The sequence below is a fragment of the Cinclus cinclus genome, chromosome 9, assembly GCF_963662255.1.
Source record: "Cinclus cinclus chromosome 9, bCinCin1.1, whole genome shotgun sequence".
Lineage (NCBI taxonomy): Eukaryota > Metazoa > Chordata > Aves > Passeriformes > Cinclidae > Cinclus > Cinclus cinclus.
Window position 1 is genome coordinate 8,192,148 of NC_085054.1, and position 18,200 is coordinate 8,210,347.

An 18,200-nucleotide genomic window follows, 5' to 3' on the forward strand; every position below is an offset into this window, starting at 1 on the left:
GAGACTCAGAATAATTCCTGATATTGAATAATTCTGTGAAGTGATAACAATATATTAAAACAGATAAGAATATATGGAAGCTGGTAAATAATGGTGAGATACAAATCATGGGTATATCAGAGTATATTTTCATATCAAAGTGTTGGTCACTACAGAGACTGCTTGCTAGAGCTGAGTGTGCACTCAAGTTTTACCTCATAAGCATTTTTAGGTGTTGCTTTTAATGCAGACAGATAAAAAATATGATGTAAGAAGTAGAAGGGGGGGGTTTAAAAATAACATGTAGAGGTAAAATACTGACACTTTTAAAGTGGTAATTTAATAGCAAAGCAGAAAATAACTAACAAAGTCTGCTGCTGTGCTGGCATGGCAGAGCAGTGTGTTCAGAAGAACACAGAGGCTGTCTGGCAGCCATCCCCTACCTCCAGCCCACCGTGCCTGTCACTGTCACAGCCTGAGTTAGCCTTGCTGCTTGTCCCTAGCTGCAGTTCAGGTGCTGTGCTGATGCTAAAAGACTTCCTATGGCCATGAAACAGTAAGACTATTATTTCTTCAACTTGGCATGAATGAGGATAATGTAGAGGTTGGGCATGTTTGTGGATGGTGAGCTGTCCTGAGGGACACAGTGGTTTATGTGAATAGTCTTTGCCCTACATGAACCATGTGCTGCAAGGGTAGTCCCTAAATGGCTTACCTAATCATGCATAACCTGTGCTGACATTTTTAATTCATGAATTAAACATAGTTTAACTTCAAATTCCTAAGTTGAAGTTTCAGTGTTTTAAACAAAAAGATTCATAACAAACTGTTCCTTGTGCTACAGTATTTTATATAATCTTTGTCTTTTTCTAGCATTAAGAAAAGTGTTTCTGTAATGTTAATTAGCTAGTAACTGCTGTTTTCAGTGTGCTTTAATTACTGTATGTTGCTTGATTATATGTTATGAAATAAACTTAAGGTTATTCTAGATTGTTAAACGGTGAGCTAATATATAACTACTGTGCTTAAGGTGAGGTTTTTCAGATATGGTGGTGGGAATATTGGGAAGAGGAAAAGCTGGAAGTGCAGCTCTCATTCTTAAAGACATATGAAAACAATTTTAAGAATTTCCTCCTATATTTGAAAATGAATATTTATGAGAAATATCTGGTAAAATACCATGAAAATACATTAAAACATGCATAATCATACAATGGATTGTAAAGATGTAACTCTAAGATGATTTGCATGTGTTAATAACTAATAGGCATTCTTTGCTGACAGTCTAGTTGTACAATGCAAGATACTTCTAATTTACTATTACTAAAGAATTTTTTTAATGCTCCTATTCAAATTACATTTAGCAGTATCTACATTGCAAAATTACATGCATGTAGTTCTGCCTACACATGTGACTTTTGTTGCAGTGACAGTTGTACTTTTTAATTAGCAAGATGTTTAATTAACTTGGTGGTCACAGGCAGTTTTATTTTCAATTTCAGCAGGACCAAATGCTAAATGAAAGGTTATACACGGTGGTTATGTTACGTTTGGTAAACAGACAAAAAGAAGTAAATTAAATGTTATGGATGACTTAAAACATCTGATAATGAAGATACTTGATTGCCTTCCATATTGAAATAAAAAAAGTTGAAAATTTTCTTGAGCAAAAATTTTAAGTATTGTAAAACGTATCCTTTGTCTCTTTAAAAAGATATTTGCAGTAGTAACTGATCTAGCATCGAAAACCACTAAGAATTTTAATATTGCTCATATGCAATTGCTGTAATCTGGTCTTTGTAGGAGATGGTACTTAACATACTCAAGGCTTTTTCCCATGGTGTTTCTTTCTCAGATTGCTAGAATAAAGTCTGTGCTTATTTCAGTCAGTGGTACATAGAAATGAAGAGTTTACATTTTTAGTTGATGCATAACATTTTTATTTGCTTTACTCAATCTGAAATTCTGGCTTCATCCTTAGTTAAATTTTGTGGCTATGGTCACATACTTTCCCTCAGATCTTCAAGTAGTACAGTGTAAGCAGCTGTGTAGCTCTCATCATGGGCTACTTTGCAAACAGTGAAAAATACATGAAGATAAATCCTGTATTGTGCCAATTTATTCCCCCAAAGCTTTTCATCATCATTTCTTTTACAGTAATTTTTCAAAATTACTTCACCAATATATTAACTCTCAGTAAGCTACCACTCAGTAAATCATATACTCGAGATCTTTTAGTTTTATGGGTTGTTTTAATAAGTTTCTAATTTTTAAAGAGTTTTTCTTTGAAGTACTATAAGAGTATGGCCCAGCAGTGCCAATACCTAGGAGAATAAGGTTAGCAGAGGGGGAGGGGGTTGTTCTTTTCTCTGTAGGCTAATAAAATGTGGCATTTTAAGTGCTGCAGAGAGGGTCTCAGTTGTGGCCACTCTCAGTTAAGTAACTACTTAGAGATGTTGAATATGCATTTTTTTTTTTTCATTCAGAGAAAGTAAAACAATTAAGTGTTCCTTCCTCTACGAATGTTATAAAATATAGCATATATGTTAATTGCCCGTATTTCACTATTAGTGGATACTGGGGCTTGGGTGCAGGTGGGGGCCTTCTCTTGTTCCTTTTAAGTTTGATGCATTTTACAGCAGTTGTTAGGTATCAGCATCTCACTGCCAAGTCACTAAATTGTGATTCTTTCATTTATTTTTTTTTGAAAGTAAACTTACTGCTCATTCTGTAAAAATCTCTTAGTGGCATTTTGACATACAGAAAGTTTGAAGTCTTCTGGATTCTTTAGTCACCAGATAATGATATTAATAACATAGTAGTATATAGCAGTGTATTGGTGAGATTTTACAACATTTGAATTTAACTTGTATTTAAAGTTGGTAAATATGAATGAATTAGCAAGGGATTTTAGGTGAAAATATTTTCAAATTTAAAGCTCTTATGCCCCGATGGGATTATTTCAGTGGTTGACAGAAACATTTAGGAGAAAAGAAACGTTCCTTTAACTCCAAACAGAGGGAATTGAGCTGGGAATTGGGAACAGAAAAAGGAAAAAAAAAATCCCCAACCTTAAACATCCCTCTGATTATGATTATCATGAAACTGAGCTTTGCTTCAAGATTTCAGCCAACGCTGTGTTTTCATAATTTAATGGGTATTTATTTTGTGAGTTGTAAGTGATTTGTGTTTCTTAGAAGATGCCTATAAACCAACTGGATCTATCAATAAGTAACTCATTTGCAGCATTATTGCACTCAATCATGAGAAGTTTAATTGCAGTTTGCTTCTATCATTTTTCTTGACAGCTGTTGGAAAAAAAAATAATGTGGTAGATTTGGATTTATACTGACTTTCAAGGAGGAGATATTTGTTCAAAAGCAGTCAGGGAGTGCAAAGATCCATGCCAATATTCAGAATTCGTATTTCCCTTGAATGGAAGGTTGTGATAAAATGGTACATGGTGTGTTTTCATTGCCTGTTGAAAGACTTTCATGCAGTTAAAATAAGCATTTTGATGGTGGTTGAATTAAGAGTTTTTGTCAGTCTCTTCTCATCATGGATGATTAGACTAAAACGTCTGCTTGTCTTGACTTGAGATCACCACAGCTTCAGATAACATGCTTTGTGATTGAAGGTCGAAATATTTTGAATTCTAATAGGCTGCCAGATGAATTGCTTGAAATAGACTGTAAAATTTCAAGGCTTCCTTTTCCATCTGCTGTGAAAAGAACCATTGGGAATGGTTGAGCTTGATGATCATAGAATTACGGGATGGTGATTCTAAAACCCTCAAAGGGAAGTTGCTATGGAGATCTAGTTCCAAACTGTGAAATGATTCACCTCTGAAAGGCTTCAGGGTCTGAGAAGCTGAACACATCATTGTTCAGGTGGTCATTGGTTAGGAAATTGCTGGTGCCTGTGTAATCAGCACTCCTGTGGTAGTTAACGATCTAAAAAGGTTTGTTCTGAATGATGTGGGACAACAGCAATGTGCATAAGATGGCTTCTCTCAATCATAGTTTGCTCAGCCTGGTGCTTGTAAAAATACAGTGAGCTAAATGGCAGGGAGACAAACTGCTTCATTGAGGAGGTCTTTTAAAAACAAAATTCGTTTCTGTGATGGATTTGACATCTAAAGTAAAATAAGAACAACTGTTTCAGCTTAAAAAGCTGTGGTTAGATGTTGCAAAAGTATCATATTTATATATTTATTTTGCTAGGAGCAGAACAGTGGGGCTGCGTGTTTGTATTTGCTTGCGGGCTAAAGGAGTAATAGTGTTGGAAATAAAGGTTTCTACCCAGTCCCACCTCAGGAACCTAACGAGGCAGCCTTGATGTATTTGTATTACTCCTCTTCCATCCCCCCTCCCCAGTATTAGGGCCTACAAGGCACTCTGCTCTGGCAGTCGTGGAAAAAACACCCTGTATATCCAGGCTTCAGGTTTATCAAAGTGTATGTTTTCTTTCTTAGTTTCTAATTTATTTGTGTGGTTTGAGGGTAGGAAAAGGGAATAACCTGCTAGTGTTTGCATACGTACATAAAACAATACATTTTGTCAACTGTTACTAAAATTTGCCAGCAGATTCTTAGATTACTTGAAAACTCCAACATACACACAACTATTTAATGTACTTTTTCAACGAAGTCAGAAGTCATTTGCACAGTACACAAGTAGTTAGTGACTATACCTGTCTACCTAATTCAATATAAAATATTTTCTTGACCATATGATGCTTAAGAAGTCTGAGTTACTATTCCTTGCATACTCAGTATCACCCTTTCACTGTCTCTTAATGGTTTCTAGTAAAGAAGATGCCAGTGGCTACTAGATGGTGCCAGATAGTTACAGAACACGATTGATATATTCCACAATATAGTTGCCATTTAAGTAAAATGTTGCTAGAAAAAAAGTGAATGTCTGAGAGCTAGGGATTGCTTTACTGGAATCATGTACAAAATGAGTTCTTTACTTCCCATGTGATGGGCCAGCCAATCTATAGCAAGCAATTTATTAATTTTTTGTTGGGATTTTTTTTGATCATTATAAAGGATGAGACTTAATATCCAAAATAAAATATTAGAATCAAGTTTTATATGATCAGCTTGTTACAGGAAGATTTGAACATTGAACAGGAAATACTGCAAACCCTCTTTATCAAGTTTAACATCTCACATAAGATGCAAATTATATATTGGCTTGTGTTTTCAGTATTTCAGATTCTGTTCTAAAAAGATCATTTCATATTTCTTGTAATTGCAAGGCTGTACTGTTATGTGAGGTCCTAAGAACTGTGACATCTCTTAACTTGTAGAAAGGTAAAGATGTGAAAAATAGTACATAAAAAAATAATCTCTTAACCTAATGATGCAGCTAAACATAATGATATATTAAAAAATATTGTTATTAATTTTTATTACTAGAAACCCATAGGCAGTACTCTTCTAAAATTGGAATTGATTTGCAAAGGATAAATCTGGATTAATAGAATTGCTTCTTTTGCATTTCTTTAGATTTGTTTTACACTATGAGTGTGGGTCAGAATGTCCATAGGGAAGTCTCTATCTGGAGGCACCTTTTTTTAAGGTAAATTTACTGAGAGGCATTTTGATTTTGTTTTTAAAGCTATTTTATTCACTTAGCAGCACTGCACTTATTACACACTAAGGGCATGTGCATACCTAATGGCACTGATAAAACAAGATTTGCTGATCTGAGTCTTTATAATCTCTCATTTTTGTTATACATCGGCTGGTCTTTCCTTAAGTGTGTTTATTCCTCCACACCTCCATTGTGCAAAGAAATAGATCTTCAAAGGAGAAACATTGAGATAATGGAGAATAAAGTTCTTTGTTAACCTGTGATGGTCTGAGTTTACAACTCCTTATAAGTACTCTTCTTTTAAAAGCTCTCTTGTTCTTCAGGTAAACAATGACTGCTCTGTAAGCATAGCTTTCTTTTCCCTCCCCAGTCAAATTCTGTAGTCTTATTTTTATAGCATTTTTTGTAAGGCACATTTTTGCAAGGAGTTTTGAAAGTTTTGGAGGGCTGTGGTTTTATCACAACAAAAATGTCATTTTAACTTTTGGAATATTTGGAATCTTCTTGGATAACTAATTTCTTGTAGCTGAAAATGTCTTAATGAGGTTGTATTTATTAATTATATGCCTTTAGTTATTGCTTTAAATGCTTTTGTAGAGAAGTTGCTGTATTGAAGCAATTTTATACTCTTTGTTGTGGGTTTCAGGAGGGTTGTAGTTTTGCAATCCATGCTGAAGTGAACTGCTTATTCTCTATTCATTATTTTGCAAAGACCAATAGCCTTCCAGGTTGTTGAAGAATGTGGAGCAGGGAGCTGAGCTACCTCTGCACAGTAGTCAGAGTGGACTCAGCAGAGTTTAGTGACTTGGACTTTGTTGTAGCATTAAGAATTCAGAGTGTTTCGGTAGAACACTCGTGGTAACTGCTAAGTAACGCTATTCCAGACCCAGTAAAAATTTCAGAGCTCAAGTGGGTTTTTTTATCCTGCTGCATCTTTGACATAATCAATCTGTGTCCCAGGTAAATAGTCCATGAATAATTAAGGTGTTTGCTATATATCTAGTCATATAAGGCCACGTAGAACTGCCCTGTGGGTTTCTGTTCATGGCTGCTAGTTGCTATTCATGATCTCTGTAGATACGTTGTCTTAAAACATAGTTATTACTAGCAATTATGTTTTGTTATGGTGACCCTCAGAGATTCCAGATAAGCCTGGCACCGTGGAGCTTGACGCTGAGTATTCCTAAAGAGAAGACCAGGATGACTGACCTTCCAAAAAAAGGGGTAAAATGCAGCACAGAGATAGGGTGTTTCTGGAAAAGTAGTGTGAAAGCAGTTATACATACAGGCATATTTCCACTTTCCAAATGGTTGCTGCTTAGGAACCGTGTTTTTGTACAGCGTAGATTCCATCAGATTGGAAATGTATGAATTTCAGTCTGCTTTTTTGAGTAGGAGAATTGTCTGGATGTATGGTACACAGAGGCATGTTAGAAAGGTATCTACTGATGTTTGTGGCCAGACCTTCCTGCATGCTGTATGCTTTATGCAGACAGTGCTGCTGCAGAACCCTCACTAGGGAGGAGAGTTCTGTGGAGAATCCCCCTTGTTCCTGTTTGCTGCATTTTTCATGACTTAAACTCACAAAGGAAGGTTTTTTGGTCATTAGACCAGAAAGTAAGGTAAAACAGAGTGGGACTGAGTTCAGGGTAACAAGAGCGTTTGTCTCTGAAGCAAGTGTATGCATTCTTCAGGTACTTAGGCTTTTGACCAGGCTAAGTTCCTAATTTGCCCCTTCTTCCAGTTAACATAGTTGTGGTTTGTAAAAATCTAAACAAAGAGACTAGTCTTGCTTAGGGAATTTAAAAAAATGCACGTGGCATGCCAGCCATCTCAAAAATTTTTCCATTGAGTGCTGCCCTTCCCAAGGTGTCTTCTGATAGTGAATCTGTGTGAATTACACAGGTATTGTGTGACGAAAAGGAAAATAAGGAGTGTGTCCCAGTTGTGTCCCAACTACTTGCTGGGCAGTGCAGTGATAGAATTTAAAATGCATAATCATGGGCAGTCAGAGCAAGCCCTTGGCAAACGGAGAGAGAAAGGGCTCAAAGATTTATTACTTCAGCTGTCAAATAATGTCCTTTACCCAGTATGACCAACTTGATAGCAAATCTCAGCAGGTAGAAAGTTTTCCCTTTGGAGTGATGACTACAGCCCAGGGTGCCAGGATGAAAGAGTAGTGGCAAGTAAACATATTTTACATCTGAAGTAAATCACTAATATTTGTCAGACACACTCAAGAGTGGGAGCTCTGGAGCAGGATTCTACAGATAAGCTCACTGGAGTGACTATCTTGGTAACAACTTTTCTCTGATAAAACTGCTTCCATCAGGAACTGGATTGTGGTTTCTTCTGCCATCTCTCATGTCCTGAAGTGAATTGCTTTGCCTCTGTTTCCTGGGGAGATTATAATTTTTATCTCTGACCTTGTGCAGTACTCGCTTGGCGTGTACTTTTATGCAAATATAAATTCTTTGTATGCTTAAGAAGTTGATACTCCAGTCATTTAGAATCCTGTATTGCTTCTCCATGCTCTCATGGTGTGTCTGCTGGTGCAGAAATAGACGTGCCCTTTTTTTGTGAAATACTCCCAATAGATTTGATATTGAAAGGGCTGCCATTCAGCTGCTATTTCAGACTTTTGGGGAGGGTTTGCTCTCTCCTTACTGGCGTGGTGTTAGAGCTCAGCAGGGTAAATGTAGCTGCTTATCTTTTATATAGGTAAGTAATGAATTAAGTCCTAATACTGCACCAGTCAAGAAAGCCCAAAGCAGCTGCTTTAACCATCCTGTGTCTGTATAGCCATATGGTACACATAAACTGTAATGTTGTGTTCAAAGTCATTAATGCTGCACCTAATATTCTGAACTGGCTTTTTGTTGCTAAAAATCAGCTAAACTTGAGAATAAAAACAAGTGTTTTAAATGGAAATTAAAACCTTTTCTTATATTTTTAAGATGCGGGTAAAACAAAATAATTATTGCCAGAGTGACTGCTTGCATTTAAAATAAATTTATACATATTATTTAAAAAATCTAGTTAACTTTAAAATATGTAAGTTTTCTTGTCATTTAGGGTTCTGTGAAGCTGATCATCAAGAGGGTTGCAAATCATTGGCGGTTTCTATTTTCAGAGTTCCACATCCCAGAGTAATTTGCTTTAATTTCACCCAATTTAACCTATACTTCACACCATCACCATTCAGCTTTAATAGCTATGTTCTATGCATAAGAAAAGCAGATAAATGTCCACAATTAGATTGCGAGTGATTACAACTAGTTAGGGCTTTATGAAGACAAAACTTAAGGGGCTGTAGCACAAAACAAAGCCACAAAAGATGTCTGAAAAAATTCTTTCTTCAGAAGCCAAGGTTTACTACAGTGTTTTATTTAATGTTTTTTGTACTTGATTTTGCTTATGTTGAAGATGTAGGCAGGTGCATCTTCTTCAACTGAAAATTACTCTGCTTAAAGAATATTAGGTTTGTGTTACAGGTGATTAATTTCACTTGAAATTAGCTTGCAAAGGAAAACATGCTAAACCTACCTTATTTTTGGTTCTTTGTTAACAGAGCTTTGTTTAAGAAGCTGTAAAATGTTGATTCTGATGCTGCTATTTTGTCCGTCTAATCATAAATATGCACAGTAAAATGTACTGTCATCGAAGTTTAGTACATTCTATAATGTTAAATATACCTGTACCTCAGTCAGAAATAGCAGTATCTTTTACTCTTTAAATCTTTGGAAGACAGCATGTCAAGCCAGTCTAACTATAGATATAATTTATAATTTAATTATTTTTACACTTCCCATCTTAGCTTTTTTTGTAGCTCAAAGAAGTACCCTACTTCTAGCTCCCCCCTCAAGTTACTGTGTTTTAGTTTGTTTTGTTCTCTCTCCCATTCCCACCAGTAAGTGGCCAGAGAGACATTACTGCTCATTTATTTCAGGGCTTATAACAGGGTGTGTGTGTGTACCATGATGTGACGTGCTCGTCCGTGCCGAGCAGCTCTTTTTGATAGCAGTCATTGAACATACGTGGGAGAGAAAGTGCAAGTACCAGTTATTCTCTAGGTCTGGTTTGTGGTGGTGTTGTTAAACATTCCCTTATCGTTTATTGACAAAAAATTCTGGTCATTACCCTAAATACCAGTGGGATTTTCAGATTGTGATGCAGTTCAGATTCTGATCAAACTGTAACTATCCCCCTTAATTACAGCATAACATGTACCAATGCACTGCTTACCTTTTGTAAATGAATGCAAGATGCCAGAATGCCATTATGTGAATCTTAGAATTAGCCAAATATTTGGTTACATTTTACTTTAAGGGTAAGGATAATTAGAGAAATGAAATGACTGGTATATAAAAGATAAATTAATCTTGACGATAATAATTAATTTCCATAATTGCAATTAGGAGCAGAATAAGAGAAGTTTTGAAGTAGTGTTTTGATTTGGATTTTAGCATCTCAGTGTCAGCTTGGAGCAGCTAGAAACAATAAGGTTTAGGCTATAGGCAGCTTCTTCGTTTTTATGTCGAACTAGTTTTATATGCTGTATCATAAAACTTTCAGTCCAATCAGCAACTACATTTAAATACTGCAAATTGTGGCAGCAAAACAATAATTCTGCTGATTAGCCCCTTTCCATTTCTTGTAAGTGAACTGTTTATGCTGTTGAGTACCTTTTGAAAAAAGAGAAAGCCAAAACAGCCTTGATTAGTCAAGGAGTAATTGGATGACTTGATTTTAGCAAGAGAATGAATTGGTTGATGATAGCCTGTAACTAAGTGTAGTGGTTCTGTTCAGATGAATACATAACATACAGTCATCAGATCTTGACAGGTATAACATAAGCAATGCAAAAATTTCTGGAGGCTGAGAGGTAAATTTTGTCAAAGGAATTTTGAAGCTGATTTTTGAAAGAAGTGGGAAGAAATGTGCATGCCATTAGATGATATAGTTTAAAAGTGACATTCGTTACGGCTGTCCTATATACATATTTATGTGCTCTTATTTTTGCTTGTCAAGAGCAAATCTAGATTGTGTGTCCTGGCTGCCATCAAGACCTTACAAATTGACTTTTTTCCTGCACTTCCACGGGAAAACAAACGGAATGAAGTTGCGTATCTTCTCCATCCATTTGTTCTATTTTCTGCTTTTTTTTTAAGGCAATGATTTGAAAGAAACGTATCTTTAATGCCACTTGAAAAATTTTTTTTTGGCTCATCGCACTTGGACATAAAACATTCCAGATAAAGTGCTTAGCTAATGATAAACCCTTCTCCAAAACTGAAGAATATTTCAAGTTTGAACATATGGGCAACAGAAGAGGGAGCTGGGTGTGGCAGTGATAATTTCCAAGCTCCTTACTTCTAGTAATTTCAGTTTATATCATTATTTTGGTACTGTTAGCTTGCAAAAATGAATCCTGATCCAGTATTATGCTTTGCCATTTTCCTGTCTAAATACTTGTCTTGTTTTAATAGCAGTACCTGGATACTGCTAAAACGTTATGGGAATTTTCCACAGCAGATTACTTCCAGTTAGCCTGATGTTTGTACCTCTGTAATCTTTGTTCTTGTGAGCTAAAGGAAGTGACAGGGTTTTTTAAAGGTAGATTGCAAATCCCTCAGGATGTTATGGGAGATTATTTGAGAAAAGACTTATATATATAGGATACTTTAAAAACATGGGTTCTGTTAACTTCCTTTTTACAGACTTCTGATAAAATTATGGTTTACCTCTGCTAGGATATGTGAGAGGTGCAAGAGAAGATACAATGATTTTTTTAAAGAATGAAATTACTGATTAGAGTTTCCCAGTTGACCTTCCTGTTACTGCTGTGTGATTAGTTTAGCTGTTGACAAACACATGCTTCCTTGGGGAGATTCTTGAGTAAGTCTATTTTAGGTATGTATGTTTTTCCCCTTGTGGCAGATTGGTTCCTGTCTCACAGCAGTATGCCATAGTTTTCTGTAGTAGAAAGAGGGCAGTTTTGGAGCCCAAGCAGTATAACTCAAGGAAGCAGTCAAAAGGAAGGTGATGTGGTTTGGAGTAATGTTTGAGAAATGCTGAAGCCTTATGTTTTAAAAGCAGATGCATTGGTGAAGACATGGCAAGTACAATGGATTTTCATTATGTTTTTTGGGGAAGGACATTGTCCATAGGTCATACTATCTTGAGAACACAGTGATGGAGATGTTAATTGTAAATATATTTTTTAATTAGTCTTAATTAAAAATAAAAGAAGTAGATCAATTTATTGTTTGTTGCAATTCCAAAATATCTCAACAGCTTTTTTTTTTTAAGAGATGAATTTTTTTAGCGCAACTTTGAAAAAGTTGATTTCTTAATGACAACTTTGGATGCTAGATGTCGGAGCTCAGCTGCCAATAGCATGGCATGTATGAGTGTACCACCGAGGATATTGTGTGAACAAGTTGCTAACCTTGTAAAGGTCCCTCCTGTTTACAGAACTTGTGGTCTCATTATGTCAATAAGAAGACAGACATGATTTGTTTGAGTTTCACCAAATTTAAACTCACGTAATTGTAAATAGGGCCTTTACCTCTGAGACATAGCCATGTTTGCAGTCTATGCTCTTTTACAACTATCCCATTCTAGTCCTTTGCTTCCTCACCCGGATGCCCTGTTAATATAATTTTGGGGAATTTGCTCCCCTCACTTTTCTACCAAACTCTCTTAAGCTGTAATCAGCTTGAGATCAAATTAAGACTACCAGATGTCTCTTTTTTTCATCTCCCCATTATTTTTCTCTTAGATTCTGTTCTAATGGGAGAGCAGTATCAGACAAGACAACTTGAAGATTTCTTTCAGTGTTTTTCATTTTTCTTCCTCAGTGTCCATGAACAAACTGGTATTTTTTTGCCTGATACCCGAGACAGTCTTACCTGTTCCTTCAGAAAAACAAGATTCTCATTTTGTTTGCTGTCATCTTGTATCTCAAGACCCATTTTCCTCAAGACCTCCCTTTTTCCCTGCTTCTTACAATTCAGCAGCTTTTAGTTTCATTGGGCTGCTTTTCTACACTGCATGGTATCAGCTCCTAGTCTAGTGCTACTCAGTGTTCATAGCCTGTGTCCACCTTGTGCATCATGTTCAGCTATTCATCATTGTACAGCTATTGCATTATCTTTTTCTTTAATTGGACAGTGATGGGCATTCTTGGTACCCTGTTTGTTGTACTTTCAGATAAAGCCTTTGGGTTTTCTCTTTTGCTGCTATGTATGCTGCAGGGAAGGTGGGGCTATCATATCATCTTTCCTAACAAAAGGAAAAGACAGAGGGATCTCACACAAAGACAGAAAGACAAAGTAATAAATAGCAATATGCTGTTAACAATCTATTTCAGCTAAGATTTGTAGGTTGCAATTCTAGTTCTTATTTTTATAATTGAAAGTTGTAAATAATATACACATTTTCTTGTATGTCTTACTTATGAACTCAGTTCTGCAACTCCATTTTTTCCTACTGCTTTGCATTTTTATATAAAATCAGGTACTGGGTAAAACATTTTTGTAGTAGTTTAACTGCTAGTTTCTCACAGCTGTACTTTCCCCAAGAGATCTCATCTCTTGTCCAAAGCCTAATTCCTAAGGTTACCACCAGTTCTGGCTTGCTATGTCTGCATGCAGCTCTGCAGTCTGGAATTGAATTCCCTACAGTGCTCAGTGTGATTTGTACCAAACCATCACTACAAAGCAGGCTGGAGGCTGGCATAATAGATTGTTCAGGATACATCCCACATGGATATTGAGACCAAGTTAAAACTGAGGCTCTTTAATCATAGTGGTGTCACTTTGCCTTTTCCTTCCCTTAAATATCCCCCTGTCGTGTCTCTAGCTAGTCTGTTGGTCAGAGCCTGATCTGGCTTAGATTGATGACTGAAGTTGATATTGAGAAACTCTGAACAAGAGATTTCACCAAAAAAAAAGCTCAGTGCATGTTGCCTTGAAGAATCTCTCATTTGTGCCAAGATGTGGACTGGACATTACTACCAGTTTGGTCCTTTGTGTACAAAAAAAAAAAAAAAATCTCAAAGTTACCACTTGCTTTTGGACTGTGTCTGTCTAAATGGAAGTTCCTCTAAATGTAGAACTGGAAATTTAAACTCATAATCCATGGCTTTAATGGAATATACAACTAGTGCTCATTCATTCAATGAGAGGAGTCAAGCAACCCAGTGAGGAGGAAAGAAGGATAAGTTGTTGCCTCTAGTGGGAAATCATCAGCTCAGTGAGAAGGGCTTCTTACCCAAGCAAGCAGTCACCTGTGCCAGACACAGATCTCTTGTCATCGTGTTGCCTGAATGAACTGCAGGATGGCTGCTGACACAGGCAGCAAAGAGACAAGGAGAGACTTGAAGAAAACTCTGGCAGAACACTGAAGAGTCCATGGGTTAAAAGTTTTAGTGGACTGAGAAGAGAGCAAAGGTGACATTATAGAGTCAGTTTTATAGGTGTGGAAATACACTGAATTATTTGTTTTGTGAAAAGGAATGGGAAGATGTGAAGAAATGAAGCTCCAAGTTGTTGAAGAAAACAGAAGAGTGTAACTAGTATATTGGCTGGTTTTTGTTGTTACTAATTTACCTTACACTTGCTTTTTCAGAAGAGCTTCATTTTTCCTTAAGACCAAAACAAGCTGTTTAATTTACCTTTTGTGTTCTAAATGCAATATCTTCATAGTCATGCAGCTTTTCTCCTGACTTAACAGGGTGGGGATTTTTGTTGCTTTTTACAGCCGTGGACACCAGATGCAGGAAAATGTGAGAATATATTATTTACATGGTAATGGAGGCTTTTGATAGGAGGAAGAAAGTTAAACTTTTAGCTGAATGAATGCTACATATCTATTGAGAAAGCCAAGGCAAGTAGACTTTTTGTTGATTTGTGTGGTGACGTTTTCCTGCTTCTACCCTTTTTATTCAGTGTTTTCCTTGTAAATTAGAGCAGAGCTGTTAAACTGCTTTCTGGTATTTGCTCATCTGAACAGCCTACATTTCGTTCGGTCAGGTGTGCAAGTAAGGATTTGTAGAAGACAAGGGTTATGGTGTCTCTTCTGTGATTGCCTGGCTTTGGTATAGATTAGTGTGGAGTGCTGCCAATTGACAGAGCAGCCTGTTCTCCCATCATGGCCAGCATCAGATTTGGATCTATTGCTGAGATAATTTTGGTTGTACCCAGGGAGTTCACTGATGAGTTTTGGAGAGAAACAGTTAATGAGAGAGGAGGGAACTTCTGGTAACCACTATTTGAAAGACTGTTTATAAGTTTACTTAAAAATCTTTTTGATATTTGGCTATGAACAACATTTTAAACCTGTGTTGCATGTGCATTGATGTAGGAGCTTCGTTGCTGAAACCTTGGTTTTCAGTAAGCTAAAAGGAAAGATGAAATTTAAAACGTGCTTGATGACAGCCCCTAAAACTTTCTATATATTAGTTAAGGAATTGTTTGTTGTTTACCCTGTTTCCTATATTTTTCAGTACAAAAAAAGGTCTTAGATTTTTTTTTTCCTGTGTAAGAAATCAGTTGATTTTAATTTTGGTAATGTTCAAATAACATTCTTTTCATGGTTGATTTCTCATTTGCGTTTTTAATATTACAGCTTAAGCATGCAGATTCTCTAAGAATTGTTCCAGGAAGAAGTAATAAACTCGTTTCAGCTGTTAATATTTTTGTTTTTAGAACACGAATTGATCTTTTGGGGGGAGCAGGATTTTTTTAAGTGATGCTGCTTATCTGATAATTTCAATCCTAGTTGAATTATGTTGCCAGATTGTCATCAGAAGGGCATGAAGTCAGCACACATGCGTCAGTAATATCTGGTTGTTTTAACCTTATGTTTCCAGTTGGCAATTTGAAATTATGGCTTCAACTGCACTTTAAATATGTGATAATAGCATGTGTTTCTAATAAGGGCCAGCACCATTTTGTTCAGATACTGTGAATGGTTGTCACTCATATATGACAAATGCACCTTCATCTGCTTCTTTGATGGCCCCCTAAAAACCATACCCTCAAATCAGGCCGATGAAATTAGCTGCTGTGTAAATTGTGTGTCTGAGTGGTTCATTATCTAATCACCGTCAGAACCACAGTGATAAAGTAGATTGAAACAGGGAAGAGGTCTGCCAGATGATTTCAGGCCTTTTTTTCTAAGCCCTGTTTCCCTTGGAAACACTAAGAGTCGTTCACAACTTCAGAATTCTTTGTCTAGAACTTCTTCATTTTTTAATGCGTAAAATTGGGCAGCCAGTAAGGTCTGCCAAGGTGATTTGTAAGGTTTTCTTTCCATGATTCTTGCAATCATTGCTGTGTGTATTAAGATGTTTTGTGATGTTCATGTTTAGGTACTGTGTTTGCTACTTCTAGGTTAGATATTGTTAAACACACCAGCTATTTTGAGGAAACTGCTCTAGCCTATTCCTTTGTAGGAGAAACTCTTAAACACTTCAAGTCCTGTCCTAAATGTCAAAGTGCTATGTTTTGTACATAGAGAGAGGCAGCTTTGGATTCTGGAGTTGGTATGTAAATTAAGACACTAAACCAGTATGGTATAGAACATTGCACAGGATACTTGTACATGGACAGGACAGCCAGGTGGCTTTCCAGTTTCAACATTTTTGACTCTTTATAGTATGTTCTAAATATCTAGGTTTTTGTCTTTTTAGCTTAATAGGTAATTTAAGTGTTACTTTGTTTTAGGAGCATTTGAAGATGATGATATCACTCATGTTGAAGGAAGTGTAGATCCCGTTCGTGACATCGAAATAATACATGAAGAACTTAGACTTAAGGATGAGGAGCTGATCATGCAGAGCATAGATAAGCTTGAAAAAGTAGCTGTAAGAGGAGGAGACAAGAAATTAAAACCTGAATATGTAAGTATATGACCTATAAAAGTAAATCATTAAGTCCTCTCAGCATTGAATGGAAATACTTGTATTGTTGAGTTTTCTTATTGATTACACATGTATAATAACAAACACTGCTACTATTTTAATATGTATTTTAAAGTAATTATTATTATGAGCTGAAAAAATACTAGAATGACTGGCTGTGCTGTCAATGTAAGATTTCATAGATACAGCTGATTGTAACTGTTGAAATTTAACTGTTATTTTCTTGCTGACACAGCTTTATATGAGAATTGCCAATCCTTTATCAAACTTATATCAATGTCTGGTTGTAATTCAAAGTTACTTCTGACTGATTCCTGCTGTTTAGTTCTACTAGGATGTTGATACTAGTATTCTTGAAGCCAGCAATTGAGTGCTTTTGGTGTGACTGCACTTTGTGTCTTTCAGTGCATGTTAAATAAAGACTGCTAGTTGAAATGAATTTTAGAATGTTGTTGTGGAAGGCTGCTTAAATGAGCTCAATTATCACAGGCTAGTAGTGGTGTTTCTTTGTAAATTGGTAATGTATAATAATTATCAACTTCAAAGTATATTTTTTGCAAAATGTTGTTTTACTGCCACTTGTCTTTTGAGTCCCCTGCATTTTACCAGTAGTCTAGTTACTCATTTTTCTTTGTCATTAATATTCTATAAATATTTCAGGTGGTATATAAAATGCATCCTCTAATTATTACAGCAGTTTATCAGTGTGGAAATAGATTATTTATGTCTAGCAAGTAAATATTAAAAAAAATACTGTTTTCTCTGGTGGATTTTTTTCCATGGCAAGTAGTAAGTAAAGCATCGTTATATTGGTACTGCTAGGTTAATTTATCAGTACTGAAGTGCAGTGAAATTTATTGTCCCTGCCTAGTGTTTGGAAACTGATAGGAGCTGGAAGTGAGCATCCCTCTACAAAATATTCAGGTCCATGATGCAGTGTTAAAAAGCACTTATCTGGTAGCTTTTGTTGGTGAAGAACTTGTCTTCATCTGGCATGAAAAGTATTTTATTTCTTGATTCGTCTAGGCCAGAAAAAATAGCTATTGTTGCATGATTTAAAGGCTTTCATATAAGCCCAGAGAGAGAATCTTCATTTAAGAGCCTTCATTTATGGTTTTATCTGTCATATGAACCCAGCCCTGGGTACATGTGGGCAGTGATTTTTATCTTTTACAAAAGGTTTTATGTGCTTAGAGGAACAGTGCAGTTTATGCCTACAGTTTCAAATATCACCAACACAGTATTTCACCTTTTAATTCATGTTAAAGAAAGGGGCAAGCAAAAATCCTGTCCATAGTGAATTCAAAGTTCATCCTAAAGCTAAATTTTACATTGGTATGACATGATGAAAATGAGGAGTGCTGTGATGCTGTTCTGCCCCAGCCTCAAGCTCTTGTTACTTTGTTGTGTGGCTGTCTTTGGAAACAGCTTTGCTCAGCTCCTTGTGATGGAGCGTTCCTATCTCATTTTTGAGTGTACCTCTCTGGATGCTTTGAGGATTTTTATATCACAATCTGTGTTCTTCCTGTGCAAAGGAAGAAATTGCCACTTTTGTGATTACAAAGAATCATAACTGAAGTGTGTTTTAAATAGAATTTGTAATGGTGAACTTAATAATGGGTGGTAGGTACAGTTATGATTGTATGACAAGAGTTGCTCATAGTAATTTTTTAACTACAGGAAATTGG

At 36.1% G+C, this 18,200-nt stretch overlaps 1 protein-coding gene across 3 annotated transcripts in view; it reads left to right on the forward strand.

Annotated features, from left to right (window-relative positions):
• The window catches only part of OLA1 (Obg like ATPase 1), a 105,801-nt gene that overhangs the window by 38,447 nt on the left and 49,154 nt on the right, over positions 1–18,200 (forward strand). For all 3 annotated transcript variants that reach the window (XM_062498192.1, XM_062498191.1, XM_062498193.1), the window contains one exon: positions 16,316–16,491. In XM_062498192.1, coding sequence (XP_062354176.1) covers positions 16,316–16,491 — 176 coding nt within the window. The remainder of the gene's footprint in view (positions 1–16,315; positions 16,492–18,200) is intronic.